This window comes from Oncorhynchus tshawytscha, linkage group LG08 (assembly GCF_018296145.1).
Source record: "Oncorhynchus tshawytscha isolate Ot180627B linkage group LG08, Otsh_v2.0, whole genome shotgun sequence".
Lineage (NCBI taxonomy): Eukaryota > Metazoa > Chordata > Actinopteri > Salmoniformes > Salmonidae > Oncorhynchus > Oncorhynchus tshawytscha.
In genome coordinates, this window is record NC_056436.1 from 78,040,471 (window position 1) to 78,063,702 (window position 23,232).

Sequence of the window (23,232 nt, forward strand, 5' to 3'; positions counted from 1 at the left end):
GAGATTCTGGGTGTTTATAGGGTGTTTATAGAGCGTCAGGGTGTTTATAGAGTGTTTTATAGAGATTCTGGGTGTTTATAGAGCGTCAGGGTGTTTATAGAGCGTCAGGGTGTTTATAGAGCGTCAGGGTGTTTATAGAGCGTCAGGGTGTTTATAGAGCGTCAGGGTGTTTATAGAGCATCAGGGTGTTTATAGAGCGTCAGGGTGTTTATAGGCTGTCAGGGTGTTTATAGAGATTCAGGGTGTTTATAGAGCGTCAGGGTGTTTATAGAGCGTCAGGGTGTTTATAGGCTGTCAGGGTGTTTATAGAGATTCAGGGTGTTTATAGAGCGTCAGGGTGTTTATAGAGATTCAGGGTGTTTATAGAGCGTCAGGGTGTTTATAGAGATTCAGGGTGTTTATAGATTTTTTGAGAACAAGCACTAATAACAAAACAACACGGAAACTATGTCAGAAGAACCTTTATAAATAGAACCAATACTGCCAGGGATTACCTTTATGGTTCAGGTCTGTTTATGGATTACCTTTATGGTTCAGGTCTGTTTAGGGATTACCTTTATGGTTCAGGTCTGTTTATGGATTACCTTTATGGTTCAGGTCTGTTTAGGGATTACCTTTATGGTTCAGGTCTGTTTAGGGATTACCTTTATGGTTCAGGTCTGTTTAGGGATTACCTTTATGGTTCAGGTCTGTTTAGGGATTACCTTTATGGTTCAGGTCTGTTTAGGGATTACCTTTATGGTTCAGGTCTGTTTAGGGATTACCTTTATGGTTCAGGTCTGTTTAGGGATTACCTTTATGGTTCAGGTCTGCTTAGGGATTACCTTTATGGTTCAGGTCTGTTTATGGATTACCTTTATGGTTCAGGTCTGTTTAGGGATTACCTTTATGGTTCAGGTCTGTTTAGGGATTACCTTTATGGTTCAGGTCTGTTTAGGGATTACCGTTATGGTTCAGGTCTGTTTAGGGATTACCTTTAGAAAGGGTTTCCATGTATTGTATTGTACAACAGGGCTGACACATTGGCATAGTAGATAATAGCAGTGAAGTGATAATTGGTTGACAAAACACTTTTCATGGACAGATAGTTACTGGAGCTGTTAGAGAGGAGAATAGGGTATGTGTGTGTGTGTGTGTGTGTGTGTGTAGTTGGCCAGTTCCTGTAGTTGGCCTGTTCCTGTAGTTGGCCTGTTCCTGTAGTTGGCCTGTTCCTGTAGTTGGCCAGTTCCTGTAGTTGGCCAGTTCCTTTAGTTGGCAGGTTCCTGTAGTTGGCAAGTTCCTGTAGTTGGCATGTTCCTGTAGTTGGCCAGTTCCTGTAGTTGGCAAGTTCCTGTAGTTGGCAGGTTCCTGTAGGTGGCAAGTTCCTGTAGTTGGCAGGTTCCTGTAGTTGGCACCTTCCTGTAGTTGGCAGGTTCCTGTAGTTGGCAAATTTCCTGTAGTTGGCATGTTCCTGTAGTTGGCAAATTTCCTGTAGTTGGCATGTTCCTGCAGTTGGCAAGTTCCTGTCGTTGGCTAGTTCCTGTAGTTGGCCTGTTCCTGTCGTTGGCCGGTTCCTGTCGTTGGCAGGTTCCTGTAGTTGGCCTGTTCCTGTAGTTGGCCAGTTCCTGTAGTTGGCAAGTTCCTGTAGTTGGCAAGTTCCTGTAGTTGGCCTGTTCCTGTAGTTGGCCTGTTCCTGTAGTTGGCACGTTCCTGTAGTTGGCACGTTCCTGTAGTTGGCACGTTCCTGCAGTTGGCAAGTTCCTGTAGTTGGCACGTTCCTGTAGTTGGCAAGGTCCTGTAGGTGCAGGCTAATTGGTCTGTCTGAACAATGCTAATGAATTCTAATTGATATATGGACTGCTTCACAGGCTGAGATTCAGGCTGAGACAGGGTTGATGTGTGAGAGAGTAAGAGAGTGAGAGAGAGAGAGTCCCCATACTTTAATGAAGACAGCTTCTCCATCCTAGAGGGGGAGATCAACCATTTCCACTCTATTCAATTAGTCAAAACAGGAACATTTTACATCTGGCTAGAAATGAATAAGGAAATGATCTCAACAGAGAAAAATGTCCTCATGTGTGTTACCTATATCCCCCCAATAGAATCTGTTGTTCATTTTGTTTTCAGGACTTTTAATGTTGTTTCTAATGCCTTCTGTTTTTCCTCAGCTGTTTATTTGCTTGATCGAGAATTCATTGATACTGTAGACTTGAGTAAGGTAATGAATGATATGTGTAATATGCAATTGGTTCATTTCACTTGAGCTTATTCAGTAGTACTTGGAAACTAAACTTTATTGCCACATTCACAGGAAACAGAGTTGTTATCAATCACTAGGCAACCAACTGTCTACAGTAGGAAACAGAGTTGTTATCAATCACTAGGCAATCAACTGTCTACAGTAGGAAACAGAGTTGTTATCAATCACTAGGCAACCAACTGTCTACAGTAGGAAACAGAGTTGTTATCAATCACTAGGCAACCAACTGTCTACAGTAGGAAACAGAGTTGTTATCAATCACTAGGCAACCAACTGTCTACAGTAGGAAACAGAGTTGTTATCAATCACTAGGCAACCTACTGTCTACAGTAGGAAACAGTTGTTATCAATCACTAGGCAACCAACTGTCTACAGTAGGAAACAGAGTTGTTATCAGCGGGGCGGTCCGGGGCAGGCTAGAAGGGAGGGGGAGTGGGGCGGTCCGGGGCATGGCTAGAAGGGAGGGGGAGTGGGGCGGTCCGGGGCATGGCTAGAAGGGAGGGGGAGTGGGGCGGTCCGGGGCATGGCTAGAAGGGAGGGGGAGTGGGGCGGTCCGGGGCATGGCTAGAAGGGAGGGGGAGTGGGGCGTGCCCGGGCATGGCTATGTCTAGAGGGATGGGGAGTGGGGCGGTCCGGGGCATGGCTAGAAGGGAGGGGGAGTGGGGCGGTCCGGGGCATGGCTAGAAGGGATGGGGAGTGGGGCGTGCCCGGTTATGTCTAGAGGGATGGGGAGTGGGGCGGTCCGGGGCATGGCTAGAAGGGATGGGGAGTGGGGCGGTCCGGGGCATGGCTAGAAGGGATGGGGAGTGGGGCGGTCCGGGGCATGGCTAGAAGGGATGGGGAGGCTAGGGGCGGTCTGGGGCATGGCTAAAAGGGATGGGGAGTGGGGCGTGCCCGGTTATGTCTAGAGGGATGGGGAGTGGGGCGTGCCCGGGCATGTCTAGAGGGATGGGGAGTGGGGCGTGCCCGGTTATGTCTAGAGGGATGGGGAGTGGGGCGGTCCGGGGCATGGCTAGAAGGGATGGGGAGTGGGGCGGTCCGGGGCATGGCTAGAAGGGTTACAGCTTTTGTCAAATTAACGTCAAAAGTCTATTTTTTTAATGTGCATTTTAGCTAACCCTTTTCCTAACCTTTACCTAAATCTCCTAACCTGCTACGTGAATTCTCCTAACCTGCTACATGAATTCTCCTAACCTGCTGCGTTAATTCTCCTAACCTGCTATGTTAATTCTCCTAACCTGCTACATGAATTCTCCTAACCTGCTACATATATTCTCCTATCCTGCTACATGAATTCTCCCAACCTGCTGCGTTAATTCTCCCAACCTGCTGCGTTAATTCTCCTAACCTGCTGCTTTAATTCTCCTAACCTGCTATGTTAATTCTCCTAACCTGCTACGTTAATTTTCCTAACCTACTGCGTTAATTCAATATGACCTTTCATGTTGGTATAAAGCACATGGTTCTACTTTACAGGCTAATTTCTATTCTGTTAAGATGAATGACAGTAATGTAAATGTGATTTTGAGTACCGTGGGAGGATGACCTAATGCTATACACACACAATGCATATGGATGTCTGGTAAATTTCCTGAATGTCAGGTAAATTAAAATCTTGCCGGTCATTACGTCTGGCGCCAAATTTTCCAAACGGAAACCCTGGTACACGCACTTATGTGTGAAAGAATTAATGAATGAAGGAAGGGTGAAAAAGGGGGGGGACAGGACGAAGGAGAAAGAAAGCGAGAGAGGGGGTAGAGAGGGGTGGTCAGCTTCAAAGCCTCATGTTGCTATGGTAACTTGTTTATGCCTCACGGGTGCATCTTGAAGATCCTATTAGCGACTGATGGAGTCCTTAACACAGAGTGCATTCTGATCATTTAATCATCTCATTACATTAACACAGAGTCCATTCTGATCATTTAATCATCTCATTACATTAACACAGAGTCCACTCTGATCATTTAATCATCTCATTACATTAACACATTCCATTCTGATCATTTAATCATCTCATTACATTAACACAGAAGTCCACTCTGATCATTTAATCATCTCATTACATTAACACAGAGTCCATTCTGATCATTTAATCATCTCATTACATTAACACAGAGTCTACAAGTCCATGCTAGGTAAGGCTCCGCCTTATCTCAGTTCACTGGTCACGATGGCAACACCCATCTGTAGCACGCGCTCCAGCAGGTGTATCTCACTGATCATCCCTAAAGCCAACACCTCATTTGGCCGCCTTTCCTTCCAGTTCTCTGCTGCTTGTGACTGGAACGAATTGCAAAAATTGCTGAAGTTGGAGACTTATCTCCCTCACCAACTTCAAACATCTGCTATCTGACCAGCTAACCGATCGCTGCAGCTGTACATAGTCCATCGGTAAATAGCCCACCCAATTTACCGATCTCATCCCCATACTGTATATATTTATTTACTTTTCTGCTCTTTTGCACACCAGTATCTCTACCTGCACATGACCATTTGATCATTTATCACTCCAGTGTTAATCTGCTAAATTGTAATTATTCGCCTACCTCCTCATGCCTTTTGCACACAATGTATATAGACTCTTTTGTTATTTTTTCTACTGTGTTATTGACTTGTTTATTGTTTACTCCATGTGTAACTCTGTGTTGTTGTCTGTTCACACTGCTATGCTTTATCTTGGCCAGGTCGCAGTTGTAAATGAGAACTTGTTCTCAACTAGCCTACCTGGTTAAATAAAGGTGAAATCAAAAATAAATAAAAGTCCATTCTGATCATTTAATCATCTCATTACATTAACACAGAGTCCATTCTGATCATTTAATCATCTCATTACATTAACACAGAGTCCATTCTGATCATTTTAACTCATTTAGGATTTATCCTTTCTATTCCTCCCACTCCTAGTACATGAAGATATCTGGTAATGCCTCTATCCAAATAGAATAGGAATGAAGGCTGGGAATCTCTTCTGTCTCTGTTTCTCTCTCTGACATGGAGTCATTTAGAAGTCTAATGAGCTGAGTGATGATAGAATGTACATAAGGTGGCAGGGAGTACACACTCTGAGAGGGGGGGGTGGAGAGAGAGAGGGGGTGGAGAGAGAGGGGGTGGAGAGAGAGGGTGGGTGGAGGGAGAGGGTGGGTGGAGAGAGAGGGGGTGGAGAGAGAGAGGGGGTGGAGAGAGAGAGGGGGTGGAGAGAGAGAGGGGGTGGAGAGAGAGGGGGGAGAGAGGGGGGTGGAGAGAGAGGGGGTGGAAAGAGAGGGGGTGGAAAGAGAGGGGGTGGAAAGGAGAGAGAGGTGGGAGGTGGAGAGAGAGAGGTTGGATTGGGAGAGAGAGAGAGGGGGATGGGGAGAGAGTGGGTAGAGAGAGAGAGAGAGAGAGGGGATGGGGAGACAATAATGGTGTTCCAAAAATGTCCAGTCGCCAGGACCACAAATACAAATTCCATCTAGACACTGTTGCCCTAGAGCACACAACAAACTATACACACCTTGGCCTAAACATCAGCGCCACAGGTAACTTCCACAACTTGAACGATCTAAGAGACAAGGCAAGAAGGGCCTTCTATGCCATCAAAAGGAACATAAAATTCGACATACCAATTAGGATCTGGCTAGAAATACTTGAATCAGTTATGGTTGTGAGGTTTGGGGTCCGCTCACCAACCAAGAATTCACAAAATGGGAGAAACACCAAATTGAGACTGCATGCAGAATTCTACAAAAAGGAGAAGAGAAAGAGAGAGAGAGAGGGGGAGAGAGAGAGGGGGGGAGAGAGAGAGAGAGAGAGAGAGAGAGAGAGGGGGAGAGGGAGAGAGAGAGGGGGGGGAGAGAGAGAGAGAGAGGGAGGGAGAGGTGGGGGGAGAGAGAGAGAGAGTGTGGGGGAAGAGAGAGAGAGAGGGGGAGAGTGGGGGAAGAGAGAGAGTGTGGGGAGAGAGAGAGGGGGGGGGAGAGAGGGGAAGCTTATTGCGGGAAGCTTGTGGAAGGCTACCTGAAATGAGCCAAGTTTTTTTTTTAATGTAAAGGCAATGCTACCAAATACTAATTGAGTGTATGTAAACTTCTGACCCACTGGGAATGTGATGAAAGAAATAAAAGCTGAAATAAATCATTCTCTCTGCTATTATTCTGACATTTCACATTCTTAAAATAAAGTGGTGATCCTAACTGACCTAAGACAGGAAATTATTACTAGGATTAAATGTCAGGAATTGTGAAAAACTGAGTTTAAATGTATTTGGCTAAGGTGTATGTAAGCTTCCGACTTGAACTGTACATGTACAAATTACCTCGACTAACCTGTGCCCCCGCACATTGACTCGGTATCGGTACCCCCTGTATATAGCCTCGTTATTGTTATTTTATTGTCTTACTTTGTAATATTTTTTACTTTAGTTTATTTGGTAAATATTTTCTTAACTCTTTCTTGAAGTGCATTGTTGGTTAAGGGCTTGTAAGTAAGTATTCCACAGTAAGGTCTACACATGTTGTATTCAGCGCATGTGACTAATGAAGTTTGACATGATGTCTGTAAAGGCCTCCACATGGTACCCTGTTCTAATGAAGTTTGACATGATGTCTGTAAAGGCCTCCACATGGTACCCTGTTCTAATGAAGTTTGACATGATGTCTGTAAAGGCCTCCACATGGTACCCTGTTCCCAAGAATGGCCCATGGGACCTGGTCTAAAGTAGTGCACTACATAGGGAATGGGGCCCTGGTCAAAAGTAGTGCACTACATAGGGAATGGGGCCCTGGTCTAAAGTAGTGCACTACATAGGGAATAGGGCCCTGGTCTAAAGTAGTGCACTACATAGGGAATAGGGCCCTGGTCTAAAGTAGTGCACTACATAGGGAATAGGGCCCTGGTCTAAAGTAGTGCGCTACATAGGGAATAGGGCCCTGGTCTAAAGTAGTGCACTACATAGGGAATAGGGCCCTGGTCTAAAGTAGTGCACTACATAGGGAATAGGGCCCTGGTCTAAAGTAGTGCGCTACATAGGGAATAGGGCCCTGGTCTAAAGTAGTGCACTACATAGGCAATAGGAACACAGTCACTGTCAGGACGCTCATGTTGGGTTCCAGTTCATTCCTTTTTTTTAAGTGGGTAGATTCCACAGACCTCTAAAATGAAAAAACTGTTTTCTCATGACGATGTCAGGATTCTGGGGGAATGTACGGTATAGCAAGCATTAGAACCAGAGAGGAGAGGGGAATGACAAAATGTTAAAAACACAATCTGTCATTTGAAAAGCCTGGACCCTTACTTTGACCCCGTGCTAAAGAGTAAAGAGCTGAGAGTGCTGTCTGCTCGGGCCAGACAGGCTGAACCATTGTTCTGGACTCTATTTGGGTTTATAATGTCAACAGAGTACAGTCGCAGTTAGCCAGCACATTAAACCAGACAGCCTGACGCACCGTGCGTGCGTGTGTGTGTGTGTGTGTGTGTGTGTGTGTGTGTGTGTGTGTGTGTCTGTGGTCACGGACAGTAGCGTTACTATCAGTAGATGAGATCTGACCATGGCAGCAGATTTGAGGATTTAGAGGAGCGAGAAGCATTTGTTGTTTATACTGATCCTTCATGGTTTAACAGGACATCAGGGGATACAGAGACACGCTTTCTCTCCCCACCCCCTCCCTCTCCCTCCCTCCCTCCCTCCCTCTCTCCCCACCCCCTCCCTCTCCCCACCCCCTTGACTTTGTTGTCCTTAAGCCATTTTGCCACAACTTTGGAAGTATGCTTGGGGTCATTGTCCATTTGGAAGACCCATTTACAACCAAGCTTTAACTTCCTGACTGATGTCTTGAGATGTTGCTTCAATATATCTACGTCATTTTCCTCCTTGTGATGCTATCTATTTTGTGAAGTGCACCAGTCCCTCCTGGAGCAAAACACCCCCACAACATGATGCTGCCACCCCCGTGCTTCACGGTTGGGATGGTGTTCTTCGGGCTTGCAAGTCTCCCCCTTTTTCCTCCAAACATAATGATAGTCATTATGGCCAAACAGTTCTATTTTTGTTTCATCAGACCAGAGGACATTTCTCCCAAAATTACGATCTTTGTCCCCATGTGCAGTTGCAAACCATAGTCTGGCTTTTTTTATGGCAGTCTTGGAGGAGTGGCTTCTTCCTTGCTAAGCTGCCTTTCAGGTTATGTCGATATAGGACTTGTTTTACTGTGGATATAGATACTTTTGTACCTGTTTCCTCCAGCATATTCACAAGGTCCTTTGCTGTTGTTCTGGGATTGATTTGCACTTTTCGCACCACAGTACGTTCATCTCTAGGAGACAGAAGGCGTCTCCTTCCTGAGCGGTATGATGGTTGCGTGGTCCCATGGTGTTTATACTTGCTTACTATTGTTTGTACAGATGAACGTGGTACCTTCAGGTGTTTGGAAATTGCTCCCAAGGATAAACCAGACTTGTGGAGGTCTCACATTTTTTTCTGAAGTCTTGGCTGATTTTGTTCGATTTTTCATGATGTCAAGCAAAGAGGCACTGAGTTTGAAGGTAGGCCTTGAAATACATCCACAGGCACACCTCCAATTGACTCAAATTATGTCAATCAGAAGCCTATCAGAACTTCTAATGCCATGACATCATTTTCTGGAACTTTCCAAGCTGTTTAAAGGCACAGTCAACTTAGGGTATGTAAACTTCTGACCCACTGGAATTGTGATACAGTGAATTAATCTGTCTGTAAGCAATTTTTGGAAAAAGGACTTGTGTCATGCACAAAGTAGATGTCCTAACTGACTTGCTAAAAATATAGTTTGTTAACAAGAAATGTGTGGAGTGGTTGAAAAATGAGTTTTAATGACTCCAACCTAAGTGTCTGTAAACTTCCGACTTCAACTGTAGGTAGGGGTGAAGTGACTATGCATAGATAATAAACAGCGAGTAGTAAAACAAATGGAGGGGGTCAATGTAAATAGTCCGGTGGTCATTTGATTAATTGTTTAGCAGTTTTTTGGCTTGAGGTGGAAGCTGTTAAGGATCCTTTTGGTCTTCGACTTGATGCTCCAGTATCGCTTGCTGTGCGGTAGCAGAGGAAAAAGTCTATGACTTGGGTGACTGGAGTCTTCGACAATTTTTGGGCTTTCTTCTGACACCACCTATTATATAGGTCCTGGATGGCAAGAAGCTTGGCCCCAAGGATTTACTTGGCCGTACTCACTACCCTCTTTAGCACCTTACAGTCAGATGCCGAGCAGTTACCATACCAGGCGGTGATGCAACCGGTAAGGATGCTCTCGATGGTGCAGCTGTAGAACTTTTTGAAGATCCTGGGACCCTTGCCAAATCTTTTCAGTCTCCTGAGGGGGAAAGGTGTTGTCGTGCCCTCTTCATGACTGTCTTGGTGTGTTTGGACCATGATAGTTCGTTGGTAATGTGGACACCAAGGAACTTGAAACTCTCGACCCGCTCCACTACAGCCCCATCGATGTTAATGGGGGCCTGTTCAGGTAGAGGGGTGGTCGTATACCAAGATATCTTATTAACACTTTTCTCCTCCCCTCAGGTTCCTGTCAGGTAGAGGGGTGGTCATCTACCCAGATATCGGGGACAAGCTGGACATTATCTGCCCCAAGGCTGAGTCAGGACGAGACTATGAGTTCTATAAGCTGTACCTGGTCAGGAGGGAGCAGGCGGAGGGGTGCAGCACGGTCATGGACCCCAACGTACTGGTCAACTGTAACAAGCCAGAGAAGGACATCAAGTTCACCATCAAGTTCCAGGAGTTTAGTCCCAACTATATGGGCCTGGAGTTTAAGAAGAATATGAATTACTACATCACATGTGAGTACTGAATGAATCTTTATAAAGTTGAGCCAAGAGTAGGAGAAAAACTCAATCTCTTTTTCCTTTACCCCAATCTTTGGCTATGTACAGACTCAGTGAGCATAACCTTGCTATTGAGAGCATAGCCTTGCTATTGAGAGAGGCCGCCGTAGGCAGAGCTGGCACTCAAGAGAAAGGCTACAGTATGTGCACACTGCCCACAAAGTAAGGTGGAAACTGAGCTGCACTTCCTAACCTCCTGCCAAATGTATGACCATATTAGAGACACACATTTCCCTCAGATTACACAGACCCACAAACAATTCTAAAACAAACCCAATTTTGATGAACTCTCATATCTACTGGATGTAATACAACAGTGTGCCATCGCAGCAGCAAGATGTGTGACCTGTTGCCACAAGAAAAGGGCAACCAGTGAAGAACAAACACCATTGTAAATACAACCCATATATATGTTTATTTATTTTCCCTTTTGTACTTTAACTATTTGCACATCGTTACAACAATGTATGTAGACATAATATGACATTTGAAATGTCTTTATTATTTTGTAACTTCTGTGAATGTGATGTTTACTGTTACTTTTTGTTTATTTCACTTTTGTTTATTTATTTCACTTGCTTTCGCAATGTTAGCATATGTTTCCCATGCGAAATAAAAGACATGAAATTTAAAATTAAAAATTAAGTTCAGCTTCAAGCCTTCCCCCCTCCTCCCTCTCTCAGTGGGGGAGAGAGAGTTCAACCTGTAGCCCTCCTCCTCCTCCCTCTCTCATTGGGGGAGAGGGAGTTCAGTCTCTAACCCTCCCCCTCCTCCCTCTCTCAGTGGGGGAGAGAGTTCAACCTGTAGCCATCCTCCTCCTCCCTCTCTCAGTGGGGGAGAGAGAGTTCAGCCTGTAGCCCTCTCCCTCCTCCCTCTCTCAGTGGGGGAGAGAGTTCAGCCTGTAGCCCTCCCCCTCCTCCCTCTCTCAATGGGGGAGAGGGAGTTCAGTCTCTAGCCCTCCCCCTCCTCCCTCTCTCAGTGGGGGAGAGAGAGTTGACCCCAGGTGACTGAGCCCCAGCTGAGGGAAGAAGTGCAAATGCCAACACCAGAGTCCAAAGGGATACATTCTAATAACAAGTATATCACATAAGCATATTATGCAGATAAGACATCTTAATTATCTATGTTACCCAACTCATTCTTATTCATCCACCACACTCCATCCCACCATCTCTTTATCCCTCCATCCCTGCCCTCCATCCCTTTATCTCTCCATCCCTCCATCCCTGCCCTCCATCCCTGCCCTCCATCCCTTTATCTCTCCATCCCTTTATCCCTCCATCCCTTTATCCCTCCATCCCTTTATCCCTCCATCCCTTTATCTCTCCATCCCTCCATCCCTTTATCTCTCCATCCCTCCATCCCTTTATCCCTCCATCCCTCCATCTCTTTATCCCTCCATCTCTTTATCCCTCCATCCCTCCATCTCTTTATCCCTCCATCCCTTTATCCCTCCATCCCTTTATCCCTCCATCTCTTTATCCCTCCATCCCTTTATCCCTCCATCCCTTTATCCCTCCATCCCTTTATCCTTCCATCTCTTTATCCCTCCATCCCTTTATCCCTCCATCCCTTTATCCCTCCATCCCTCCATCTCTTTATCCCTCCATCTCTTTATCCCTCCATCTCTTTATCCCTCCATCCCTTTATCCCTCCATCCCTCCATCTCTTTATCCCTCCATCTCTTTATCCCTCCATCCCTTTATCCCTCCATCTCTTTATCCCTTTATCCCTCCATCCCTTTATCCCTCCATCCCTCCATCCCTCCTTCTCTTTATCCCTCCATCCCTTTATCCCTCCATCCCTCCATCTCTTTATCCCTCCATCCCTTTATCCCTCCATCCCTCCTTCTCTTTATCCCTCCATCCCTTTATCCCTCCATCTCTTTATCCCTCCATCCCTCCATCCCTTTATCCCTCCATCTCTTTATCCCTCCATCCCTCCATCCCTTTATCCCTCCATCCACACCTCTGCATTGCTTGCTGTTTGGGGTTTTAGGCTGGGTTTCTGTACAGCACTTTGTAACATCTGCTGATGTAAGAAGGGCTTTATGAATACATTTGATTGATTGACTGACTGATTTATTGATTGACTGATTGATTGATTAGAGAGAGGGAGAGAGAGATAAAAGGCTAGAGAGAGGGAGATGGAGATAAAAGGTCAAGGTTAAATTCCCCAGTGAAGGAACATCAGATCAGCACTGCTCTAGATAGGAGCTGCCACGTACATGGTCGCATATGCATACACACACATACACAGAATCAATATTAGTAGGTTTATCCCTGTGTGTCCATGTCAACAACACTCTGCTTGTGTTTACTAGTGGTGTATGGTGTTTAGTAGTGGTGTGTAGTGTTTAGTAGTGGTGTATGGTGTTTACTAGTGGTGTGTGGTGTTTAGTAGTGGTGTGTAGTGTTTACTAGTGGTGTGTAGTGTTTACTAGTGGTGTGTATGTTTACTAGTGGTGTGTAGTGTTTACTAGTGGTGTGTGGTGTTTACTAGTGGTGTGTGGTGTTTACTAGTGGTGTGTGGTGTTTACTAGTGGTGTGTGTGTTTACTAGTGGTGTTTGTTTACTAGTGGTGTGTGTGGTGTTTACTAGTGGTGTGTGGTGTTTACTAGTGGTGTGTGGTGTTTACTAGTGGTGTGTGGTGTTTAGTAGTGGTGTGTACTAGTGGTGTGTGGTGTTTACTAGTGGTGTGTGGTGTTTGTGGTAGTAGTGGTGTGTGTGTTTAGTAGTACTAGTGGTGTGTGGTGTTTACTAGTGGTGTGTGGTGTTTACTAGTGTGTGTGTGTTACTAGTGGTGTGTGGTGTTTACTAGTGGTGTGTAGTGTGTTTACTAGTGGTGTGTGGTGTTTACTAGTGGTGTGTGTGTTTAGTAGTGGTGTATGGTGTATACTAGTGGTGTGTGGTTTACTTTAGTAGTGGTGTGTAGTGTTTAGTAGTGGTGTGTAGTGTTTTCTAGTGGTGTGTAGTGTTTAGTAGTGGTGTGTAGTGTTTACTAGTGGTGTGTAGTGTTTACCAGTGGTGTTTACAAGTGGTGTGTGGTGTTTAGTAGTGGTGTGTGGTGTTTACTAGTGGTGTTTGTTTACTAGTGGTGTGTGGTGTTTACTAGTGGTGTGTGGTGTTTACTAGTGGTGTGTGGTGTTTACTAGTGGTGTGCGGTGTTTACTAGTGGTGTTTACTAGTGGTGTGCGGTGTTTACTAGTGGTGTTTACTAGTGGTGTGTGGTATTTACTAGTGGTGTGTAGTGTTTTCTAGTGGTGTGTAGTGTTTAGTAGTGGTGTGTAGTGTTTACTAGTGGTGTGGTGTGTGTTTACCAGTGGTGTTTACAAGTGGTGTGTAGTGTTTACTAGTGGTGTGTGTGTTTACTAGTGGTGTTTACTAGTGGTGTATTTACTAGTGTGTTTAGTAGTGGTGTGTGGTGTTTACTAGTGTGTGTTTTTACTAGTGGTGTGTGGTGTTTACTAGTGGTGTGTGGTGTTTACTAGTGGTGTGTGGTGTTTACTAGTGGTGTGTAGTGTTTACTAGTGGTGTGTGGTGTTTACTAGTGGTGTGTGGTGTTTACTAGTGGTGTGTGGTGTTTACTAGTGGTGTTTAGTGTTTACTAGTGGTGTGTAGTGTTTACTAGTGGTGTGTGGTGTTTACTAGTGGTGTGTAGTGTTTACTAGTGGTGTGTAGTGTTTACTAGTGGTGTGTAGTGTTTACTAGTGGTGTGTAGTGTTTACTAGTGGTGTATGGAGTTTACTAGTGGTGTGTAGTGTTTACTAGTGGTGTATGGAGTTTACTAGTGGTGTGTAGTGTTTACTAGTGGTGTATGGTGTTTACTAGTGGTGTGTAGTGTTTACTAGTGGTGTGTAGTGTTTACTAGTGGTGTGTGGTGTGTATTTACTAGTGGTGTGTGGTGTTTACTAGTGGTGTGTGTTTTACTAGTGTTTTACTAGTGGTGTGTAGTGTTTACTAGTGGTGTGTAGTGTTTTACTAGTGGTGTGTAGTGTTTACTAGTGGTGTGTGGTGTTTACTAGTGGTGTGTGGTGTTTACTAGTGGTGTATGGTGTTTACTAGTGGTGTGTAGTGTTTACTAGTGGTGTGTAGTGTTTACTAGTGGTGTGTGGTATGGTTACTAGTGGTGTGTGGTGTTTACTAGTGGTGTTTACTAGTGGTGTGTAGTGTTTACTAGTGGTGTGTAGTGTTTACTAGTGGTGTGTAGTGTTTACTAGTGGTGTGTAGTGTTTACTAGTGGTGTGTGGTGTTTACTAGTGGTGTGTGGTGTTTACTAGTGGTGTGTGGTGTTTACTAGTGGTGTGTGGTGTTTACTAGTGGTGTGTGGTGTTTACTAGTGGTGTGTGGTGTTTACTAGTGGTGTGTAGTGTTTACTAGTGGTGTATGGTGTTTACTAGTGGTGTGTGGTGTTTACTAGTGGTGTGTGGTGTTTAGTAGTGGTGTTTACTAGTGGTGTATGGTGTTTACTTGTGGTGTTTACTAGTGGTGTGTGGTGTTTACTAGTGGTGTGTAGTGTTTACTAGTGGTGTGTGGTATTTACTAGTGGTGTGTGGTGTTTACTAGTGGTGTGTAGTGTTTACTAGTGGTGTGTAGTGTTTACTAGTGGTGTGTAGTGTTTACTAGTGGTGTGTTGTTTACTAGTGGTGTGTGGTGTTTACTAGTGGTGTGTGGTGTTTACTAGTGGTGTGTGGTGTTTACTAGTGGTGTGTGGTGTTTACTAGTGGTGTGTGGTGTTTTTACTAGTGGTGTGTGGTGTTTACTAGTGGTGTGTGGTGTTTACTAGTGGTGTGTAGTGTTTACTAGTGGTGTGTGGTGTTTACTAGTGGTGTGTGGTGTTTAGTAGTGGTGTATGGTGTTTACTAGTGGTGTGTGGTGTTTAGTAGTGGTGTGTAGTGGTGTGTAGTGTTTAGTAGTGGTGTGTAGTGTTTAGTAGTGGTGTGTAGTGTTTTCTAGTGGTGTGTAGTGTTTAGTAGTGGTGTGTAGTGTTTTCTAGTGGTGTGTAGTGTTTAGTAGTGGTGTGTAGTGTTTTCTAGTGGTGTGTAGTGTTTACTAGTGGTGTGTGGTGTTTACTAGTGGTGTGTGGTGTTTACTAGTGGTGTGTGGTGTTTACTAGTGGTGTGGTGTGTGTGTTTACTAGTGGTGTTACTAGTGGTGTGTGGTGTTTACTAGTGGTGTGTGGTGTTTAGTGTGGTGTATGGTGTATACTAGTGGTGTGTGGTGTTTAGTAGTGGTGTGTAGTGTTTAGTAGTGGTGTGTAGTGTTTAGTAGTGGTGTGTAGTGTTTAGTAGTGGTGTGTAGTGTTTTCTAGTGGTGTGTAGTGTTTAGTAGTGGTGTGTAGTGTTTTCTAGTGGTGTGTAGTGTTTAGTAGTGGTGTGTATTGTTTTCTAGTGGTGTGTGTTTAGTGTTTACTAGTGGTGTGTAGTGTTTAGTAGTGGTGTGTAGTGTTTTCTAGTGGTGTGTAGTGTTTAGTAGTGGTGTGTAGTGTTTACTAGTGGTGTGTAGTGTTTACCAGTGGTGTTTTTACAAGTGGTGTGTAGTGTTTACTAGGGTGGTGTGTGTGTTTACTAGTGGTGTTTACTAGTGGTGTGTGGTATTTACTAGTGGTGTGTGGTGTTTAGTAGTGGTGTGTGGTGTTTACTAGTGGTGTTTTACTAGTGGTGTGTGGTGTTTACTAGTGGTGTGTGGTGTTTACTAGTGGTGTGTGGTGTTTACTAGTGGTGTGCGGTGTTTACTAGTGGTGTTTACTAGTGGTGTGCGGTGTTTACTCGTGGTGTTTACTAGTGGTGTGTGGTATTTACTAGTGGTGTGTAGTGTTTTCTAGTGGTGTGTAGTGTTTAGTAGTGGTGTGTAGTGTTTACTAGTGGTGTGTAGTGTTTACCAGTGGTGTTTACAAGTGGTGTGTAGTGTTTACTAGTGGTGTGTGGTGTTTACTAGTGGTGTTTACTAGTGGTGTATGGTGTTTACTAGTGGTGTGTGGTGTTTACTAGTGTTGTTTTTACTAGTGGTGTGTGGTATTTACTAGTAGTGTGTGTGGTGTTTAGTAGTGGTGTGTGGTGTTTACTAGTGGTGTGTAGTGTTTACTAGTGGTGTGTGGTGTTTACTAGTGGTGTGTGGTGTTTACTAGTGGTGTGTGGTGTTTACTAGTGGTGTTTAGTGTTTACTAGTGGTGTGTAGTGTTTACTAGTGGTGTGTGGTGTTTACTAGTGGTGTGTAGTGTTTACTAGTGGTGTGTGTGTTTACTAGTGGTGTGTAGTGTTTACTAGTGGTGTGTAGTGTTTACTAGTGGTGTATGGAGTTTACTAGTGGTGTGTAGTGTTTACTAGTGGTGTATGGAGTTTACTAGTGGTGTGTAGTGTTTACTAGTGGTGTTTACTAGTGTGTTTGTTTACTAGTGGTGTGTAGTGTTTACTAGTTTGTTTACTAGTGGTGTGTAGTGTTTACTAGTGGTGTGTGGTGTTTACTAGTGGTGTTACTAGTGGTGTGTGGTGTTTACTAGTGGTGTGTGGTGTTTACTAGTGGTGTGTGGTGTTTACTAGTGGTGTGTTGTTTACTAGTGGTGTGTAGTGTTTACTAGTGGTGTGTAGTGTTTACTAGTGGTGTGTAGTGTTTACTAGTGTGGTGTGTTTACTAGTGGTGTTTTTACTAGTGGTGTGTGGTGTTTACTAGTGGTGTATGGTGTTTACTAGTGGTGTGTAGTGTTTACTAGTGGTGTGTAGTGTTTACTAGTGGTGTGTGGTGTTTACTAGTGGTGTGTGGTGTTTACTAGTGGTGTGTGGTTTACTAGTGGTGTGTAGTGTTTACTAGTGGTGTGTAGTGTTTACTAGTGGTGTGTGTTTAGTGTTTACTGGTGTGTGGTGTGTGGTGTTTTTACTAGTGGTGTGTGGTGTTTACTAGTGGTGTGTAGTGTTTACTAGTGGTGTGTGGTGTTTACTAGTGGTGTGTGGTGTTTACTAGTGGTGTGTGGTGTTTACTAGTGGTGTGTAGTGTTTACTAGTGGTGTGTACTAGTGTTTACTTTAGTGGTGTGTGGTGTGTTGTTTACTAGTGGTGTGTGTGTTTACTAGTGGTGTGTAGTGTTTACTAGTGGTGTGTAGTGTTTACTAGTGGTGTGTGGTGTTTACTAGTGGTGTGTAGTGTTTACTAGTGGTGTGTAGTGTTTACTAGTGGTGTGTAGTGTTTACTAGTGGTGTTTGTTTACTAGTGGTGTGTAGTGTTTACTAGTGGTGTGTAGTGTTTACTAGTGGTGTGTAGTGTTTACTAGTGGTGTGTGTTTACTAGTGGTGTGTGTGTAGTGTTTAGTGTTTACTAGTGGTGTGTTTACTAGTGGTGTGTAGTGTTTAGTGTTTACTAGTGGTGTGTAGTGTTTTTACTAGTGGTGTGTAGTGTTTACTGTTTACTAGTGGTGTGTGGTGTTTACTAGTGGTGTGGTGTTTACTAGTGGTGTGTAGTGTTTACTAGTGGTGTGGTGTTTACTAGTGGTGTGTAGTGTTTACTAGTGGTGTGTGGTGTTTACTAGTGGTGTTTACTAGTGGTGTGTGGTGTTTACTAGTGGTGTGTTTACTAGGTGTTTACTAGTGGTGTGTGTGTTTACTAGTGGTGTGCGGTGTTTACTAGTGGTGTGTGTTACTAGTGGTGTGTGGTGTTTACTAGTGGTGTTTACTAGTGGTGTGTGGTATTTACTAGTGGTGTGTAGTGTTTTCTAGTGGTGTGTAGTGTTTAGTAGTGGTGTGTAGTGTTTACTAGTGGTGTGTAGTGTTTACCAGTGGTGTTTGTTTACTAGTGGTGTGTAGTGTTTACTAGTGGTGTGTGGTGTTTACTAGTGGTGTTTACTAGTGGTGTATGGTGTTTAGTAGTGGTGTGTGGTGTTTACTAGTGTTGTTTACTAGTGGTGTGTGGTATTTACTAGTCGTGTGTGGTGTTTAGTAGTGGTGTGTGGTGTTTACTAGTGGTGTGTAGTGTTTACTAGTGGTGTGTGGTGTTTACTAGTGGTGTGTGGTGTTTACTAGTGGTGTGTGGTGTTTACTAGTGGTGTTTAGTGTTTACTAGTGGTGTGTAGTGTTTACTAGTGGTGTGTGGTGTTTACTAGTGGTGTGTAGTGTTTACTAGTGGTGTGTAGTGTTTACTAGTGGTGTGTAGTGTTTACTAGTGGTGTGTAGTGTTTACTAGTGGTGTATGGAGTTTACTAGTGGTGTGTAGTGTTTACTAGTGGTGTTTGGTGTTTACTAGTGGTGTGTAGTGTTTACTAGTGGTGTATGGTGTTTACTAGTGGTGTGTAGTGTTTACTAGTGGTGTGTAGTGTTTACTAGTGGTGTGTGGTATTTACTAGTGGTGTGTGGTGTTTACTAGTGGTGTGTAGTGTTTACTAGTGGTGTGTAGTGTTTACTAGTGGTGTGTAGTGTTTACTAGTGGTGTGTGGTGTTTACTAGTGGTGTGTGGTGTTTACTAGTGGTGTATGGTGTTTACTAGTGGTGTGTAGTGTTTACTAGTGGTGTGTAGTGTTTACTAGTGTTTACTAGTGGTGTGTGGTGTTTACTAGTGGTGTGTGGTGTTTACTAGTGGTGTGTAGTGTTTACTAGTGGTGTGTAGTGTTTACTAGTGGTGTGTAGTGTTTACTAGTGGTGTGTAGTGTTTACTAGTGGTGTGTGTGTGTTTACTAGTGGTGTGTGGTGTTTACTAGTGGTGTGTGGTGTTTACTAGTGGTGTGTGGTGTTTACTAGTAGTGTGTGTGTGTTTTACTAGTGGTGTGTGGTGTTTACTAGTGGTGTGTGGTGTTTACTAGTGGTGTGTAGTGTTTACTAGTGGTGTGTAGTGTTTACTAGTGGTGTGTGGTGTTTACTAGTGGTGTGTGGTGTGTGGTGTGTGTGGTGTGTGTTTACTAGTGGTGTGTAGTGTTTACTAGTGGTGTGTGGTGTTTACTAGTGGTGTGTAGTGTTTACTAGTGGTGTGTAGTGTTTACTAGTGGTGTGTAGTGTTTACTAGTGGTGTGTGTGTAGTGTTTACTAGTGGTGTGTGTGTTTACTAGTGGTGTGTGTGTTTACTAGTGGTGTGTAGTGTTTACTAGTGGTGTGTGGTGTTTACTAGTGGTGTGTGGTGTTTACTAGTGGTGTGTGGTGTTTACTAGTGGTTACTAGTGGTGTGTATTGTTTACTAGTGGTGTGTAGTGTTTACTAGTGGTGTGTAGTGTTTACTAGTGGTGTGTGGTGTTTACTAGTGGTGTGTAGTGTTTACTAGTGGTGTGTAGTGTTTACTAGTGGTGTGTAGTGTTTACTAGTGGTGTGTAGTGTTTACTAGTGGTGTATGGAGTTTACTAGTGGTGTGTAGTGTTTACTAGTGGTGTGTGGAGTTTACTAGCGGTGTGTATTGTTTACTAGTGGTGTGTGGTGTTTACTAGTGGTGTGTAGTGTTTACTAGTGGTGTATGGTGTTTACTAGCGGTGTGTAGTGTTTACTCGTGGTGTATGGAGTTTACTAGTGGTGTGTAGTGTTTACTAGTGGTGTATGGTGTTTACTAGTGGTGTATGGTGTTTACTAGTGGTGTATGGGCTGTATGCCGTGCCCTCAGCTGTGACTGTAGAGAGAGAGCGGGGGCTGGTTGTCTCTCCTAGTCATTGTCATGATATCTCATTCTGAAAGGATGAGCCGTGCAGTGGGCGTGTGTGTGTTTGTGCAGCACAGGGTTATTGAGGTTGGTTATTGTACTGGTTTTATTATTACTGAGAGGAGGAGAGAGAGGGGGGGGGGGAGAGGGTAAGAGAGAGAGGGAGGCCACTTTCATTATCATATTCACGGTCAGTGAATGGTAACCATTGGTTACGATAGAACCCTCTCTGAGATGAATCTCATATTCATGTATTCATCTAAATTAATCTTGTCCCTGCATCGCATCTCTTAACACACACGGATCCCCTTGACAAACACACACACGGACACACAAACACAAACACTCATCCTGTCTCAGCTATGATGCACTCAAATCAAATCAAATTGTATTAGTCACATGTACCGAATACAACAGGTGTAGACCTTACAGTGAAATGCTTACTTATGAGCCCCTAACCGATAAGAATAAGAGATAAAAGTAATGAAAGAGCAGCAGTAAAAAAATAACAATATATACAGGGGGGTGCCAGTATAGAGTCAATGTGCGGGTCACCGGTTAGTTGAGGTAGTATGTACATGTAGGTAGAGTTAATTAAAGTGATTATGCATAGATGACAACAGAGAGTGACAGTGGTGTGGAAAAGGGGGGGTAGGCAATGCAAATAGTCTGGGTAGCCATTTGATTAGATGTTCAGGAGTCTTATGGCTTGGGGGTAGAAGCTGTTTAGAAGCCTCTTGGACCTAAACATGGCTCCGGTACCGCTTGCCGTACGGTAGCAGAGAGAACAGTCCATGACTAGGGTGGCTGGAGTCTTTGACAATTCTTAGGACCTTCCTCTGACACCGCCTGGTAAAGAGGTTGTGGATGGCAGGAAGCTTGGCCCCAGTGATGTACTGGGCCGTTCGCACTACCCTCTGTAGTGCCTTGTGGTCGAAGGCCGAGCAGTTGCCATTACTGGCAGTGATGAAACCGGTCAGGATGCTCTCGATGGTGCAGCTGGAGAACGTTTTGATGATCTGGGAACCCATGCCAAATCTTTTCAGTCTCCTGAGGGGGAATAGGTTTTGTGCCTGCTTCACGACTGTCATGGCGGGCTTGCACCATTGGACCGTTGGCCAGGTCGCAGTTGTAAATGAGAACTTGTTCTCAACTAGCTTACCTGGTTAAATAAAGGTGAAATTAATAAAAAAATAAACAAATGTTAGTTTGTTGGTGATGTGAACACCAAGGAACTTGAAGCTCTCAACCTGCACGATGAGAATGGGGGCGTGCTCAGTCCTCTTTCTCCTGTAGTCCACAATCATCTCCTTTGTCTTGATCACGTTGAGGGAGAGGTTGTTGTCCTGGCACCACATGGCCAGGCCTCTGACCTCCTCCTTATAGGCTGTCTCGTTGTTGTCGGTGATCAGGCCTACCACTGTTGTGTCATTTGCAAACTTAATGATGGTGTTGGAGTCGTGCCTGGCCGTGCAGTCATGAGTGAACAGGGAGTACAAGAGGGGGCTGAGCAAGCACCCCTGAGGGGCCCCCGTGTTGAGGATCAGCATGGAAGATGTGTTGTTACCTACCCTCATCACCTGGGGGTGGCCCGTCAGGAAGTCAAGGATCCAGTTGCAGAGGGAGGTGTTTAGTCCCAGGGTTCTTAGCTTGTTGATGAGCTTTGAGGGCACTACGTTGAGTGTTGAATGTTGAGCTGTAGTCAATTAATAGCATTCTCACATATTTGTATTTATTTTATTTCACCATTATTTAACCAGGTAGACTAGTTGAGAACAAGTTCTCATTTACAACTGCGACCTGGCCAAGATAAAGCAAAGCAGTTCAACACATACAACAACAGAGTTACACAGGGAGTAAACAACCATACAGTCAATAATACAGTAGAAAAAGTATATATACAGTGTGTGCAAATGAGGTAGGATAAGGGAGGTAAGGCAATAAATAGGCCATGGTGGCAAAGTAATTACAATATAGCAATTAAACACTGGAATGGTAGATATGCAGAAGATGAATGTGCAAGTAGATAAATAAATAAATAAATACAGTATGGGGAGGAGGTAGTTGGATGGGCTATTTACAGATGGGCTATGTACCGGTGCAGTGATCTGTGAGCTGCTCTGACAGCTGATGCTTAAAGCTAGTGAGGGAGATATGAGTCTCCAGCTTCAGTGATTTTTGAAGATCGTTCCAGTCGTTGGCAGCAGAGAACTGGAAGGAAAGGCGGCCAAAGGAAGAATTGGCTTTGGGGGTGACCAGTGAGATATACCTGCTGGAGCGCGTGCTACGGGTGGGTGCTGCTATGGTGACCAGTGAGTTGAGATAAGGCGGGGCTTTACCTAGCAGAGACTTGTGTGTTTGGCGACGAGTATGAAGCGAGGGCCAGCCAACGAGAGCGTACAGGTTGCAGTGGTGGGTATTATATGGGGCTTTGGTGACAAAACTGATGGCACTGTGATAGACTGCATCCAATTTGTTGAGTAGACTTGGAGGATATTTTGTAAATGACATTGCCGAAATCGAGGATCGGTAGGATGGTCATTTTTACGAGGGTATGTTTGGTAGCATGAGTGAAGGATGCTTTGTTGTGAAATAGGAAGCCGATTCTAGATTTAAATTTGGATTGGAGATGTTTAATGTGAGTCTGGAAGGAGAGTTTACATTCTAACCAGACACCTAGGTATTTGTAGTTGTCCACATATTCTAAGTCAGAACCATCCAAAGTAGTGATGCTTGACGGGCGGGCGGGCGGTACGGCGGTACGGGCAGGCGGGCGGTACGCCACCACCCCCATAACACACTGAACTCTATCAGAGAAGTAGTTGATAAACCAGGCGAGGCAATCATTTGAGAAACCAAGGCTGTTGAGTCTGCCGATAAGAATGTGGTGATTGACAGAGTCGAAAGCCTTGGCCAGGTCGATGAATATGGCTGCACAGTAATGTCTCTAATCGATGGCAGTTATGATATTGTTTAGGACCTTGAGCGTGGCTGAGGTGTACCCATGACCAGCTCTGAAACCAGATTGCATAGCAGAGAAAGTACGGTGGGATTTGGAAATGGTCAGTAATCTGTTTAACTTGGCTTTCGAAGACCTTAGAAAGGCAGGGTAGGATAGATATAGGTCTGTAGCAGTTTGGGTCTAGAATGTCTCCCCCTGTGAAGAGGGGGATGAGCGGGGCAGCTTTCCAATCTTTGGGAATCTCAGACGATACAAAAGAGACAGCAATAGGGGTTGCAACAATTTCTGCAGATCATTTTAGAAAGTGAGGGTCCAGATTTTCTAGCCCAGCTGATTTGTAGGGTTCCAGATTTTGCAGCTCTTTCAGAACATCAGCTATCTGGATTTGGGTGAAGGAGAAATGGGGAGGCTTGGGTGAGTTGCTGTGGGGGGTGCAGTGCTGTTGACCGGGGTAGGGGTAGCCTGGTGGAAAGCATGGACAGACGTAGAAAAATGCTTATTGAAAATCTCAATTATCATGGATTTATCGGTGGTGACAGTGTTTCCTAGCCTCAGTGTAGTGGGCAGCTGGGAGGCGGTGCTCTT

The 23,232-nt window shown here is 44.5% G+C and overlaps 1 protein-coding gene across 1 annotated transcript in view; it reads left to right on the forward strand.

Moving 5' to 3' along the window:
• Window positions 1-23,232, forward strand: part of LOC112257009 (ephrin-B1-like) — a 131,348-nt gene that overhangs the window by 37,883 nt on the left and 70,233 nt on the right. The window contains exon 2 of the mRNA XM_042325993.1: window positions 9,765-10,042. Coding sequence (XP_042181927.1) covers window positions 9,765-10,042 — 278 coding nt within the window. The remainder of the gene's footprint in view (window positions 1-9,764; window positions 10,043-23,232) is intronic.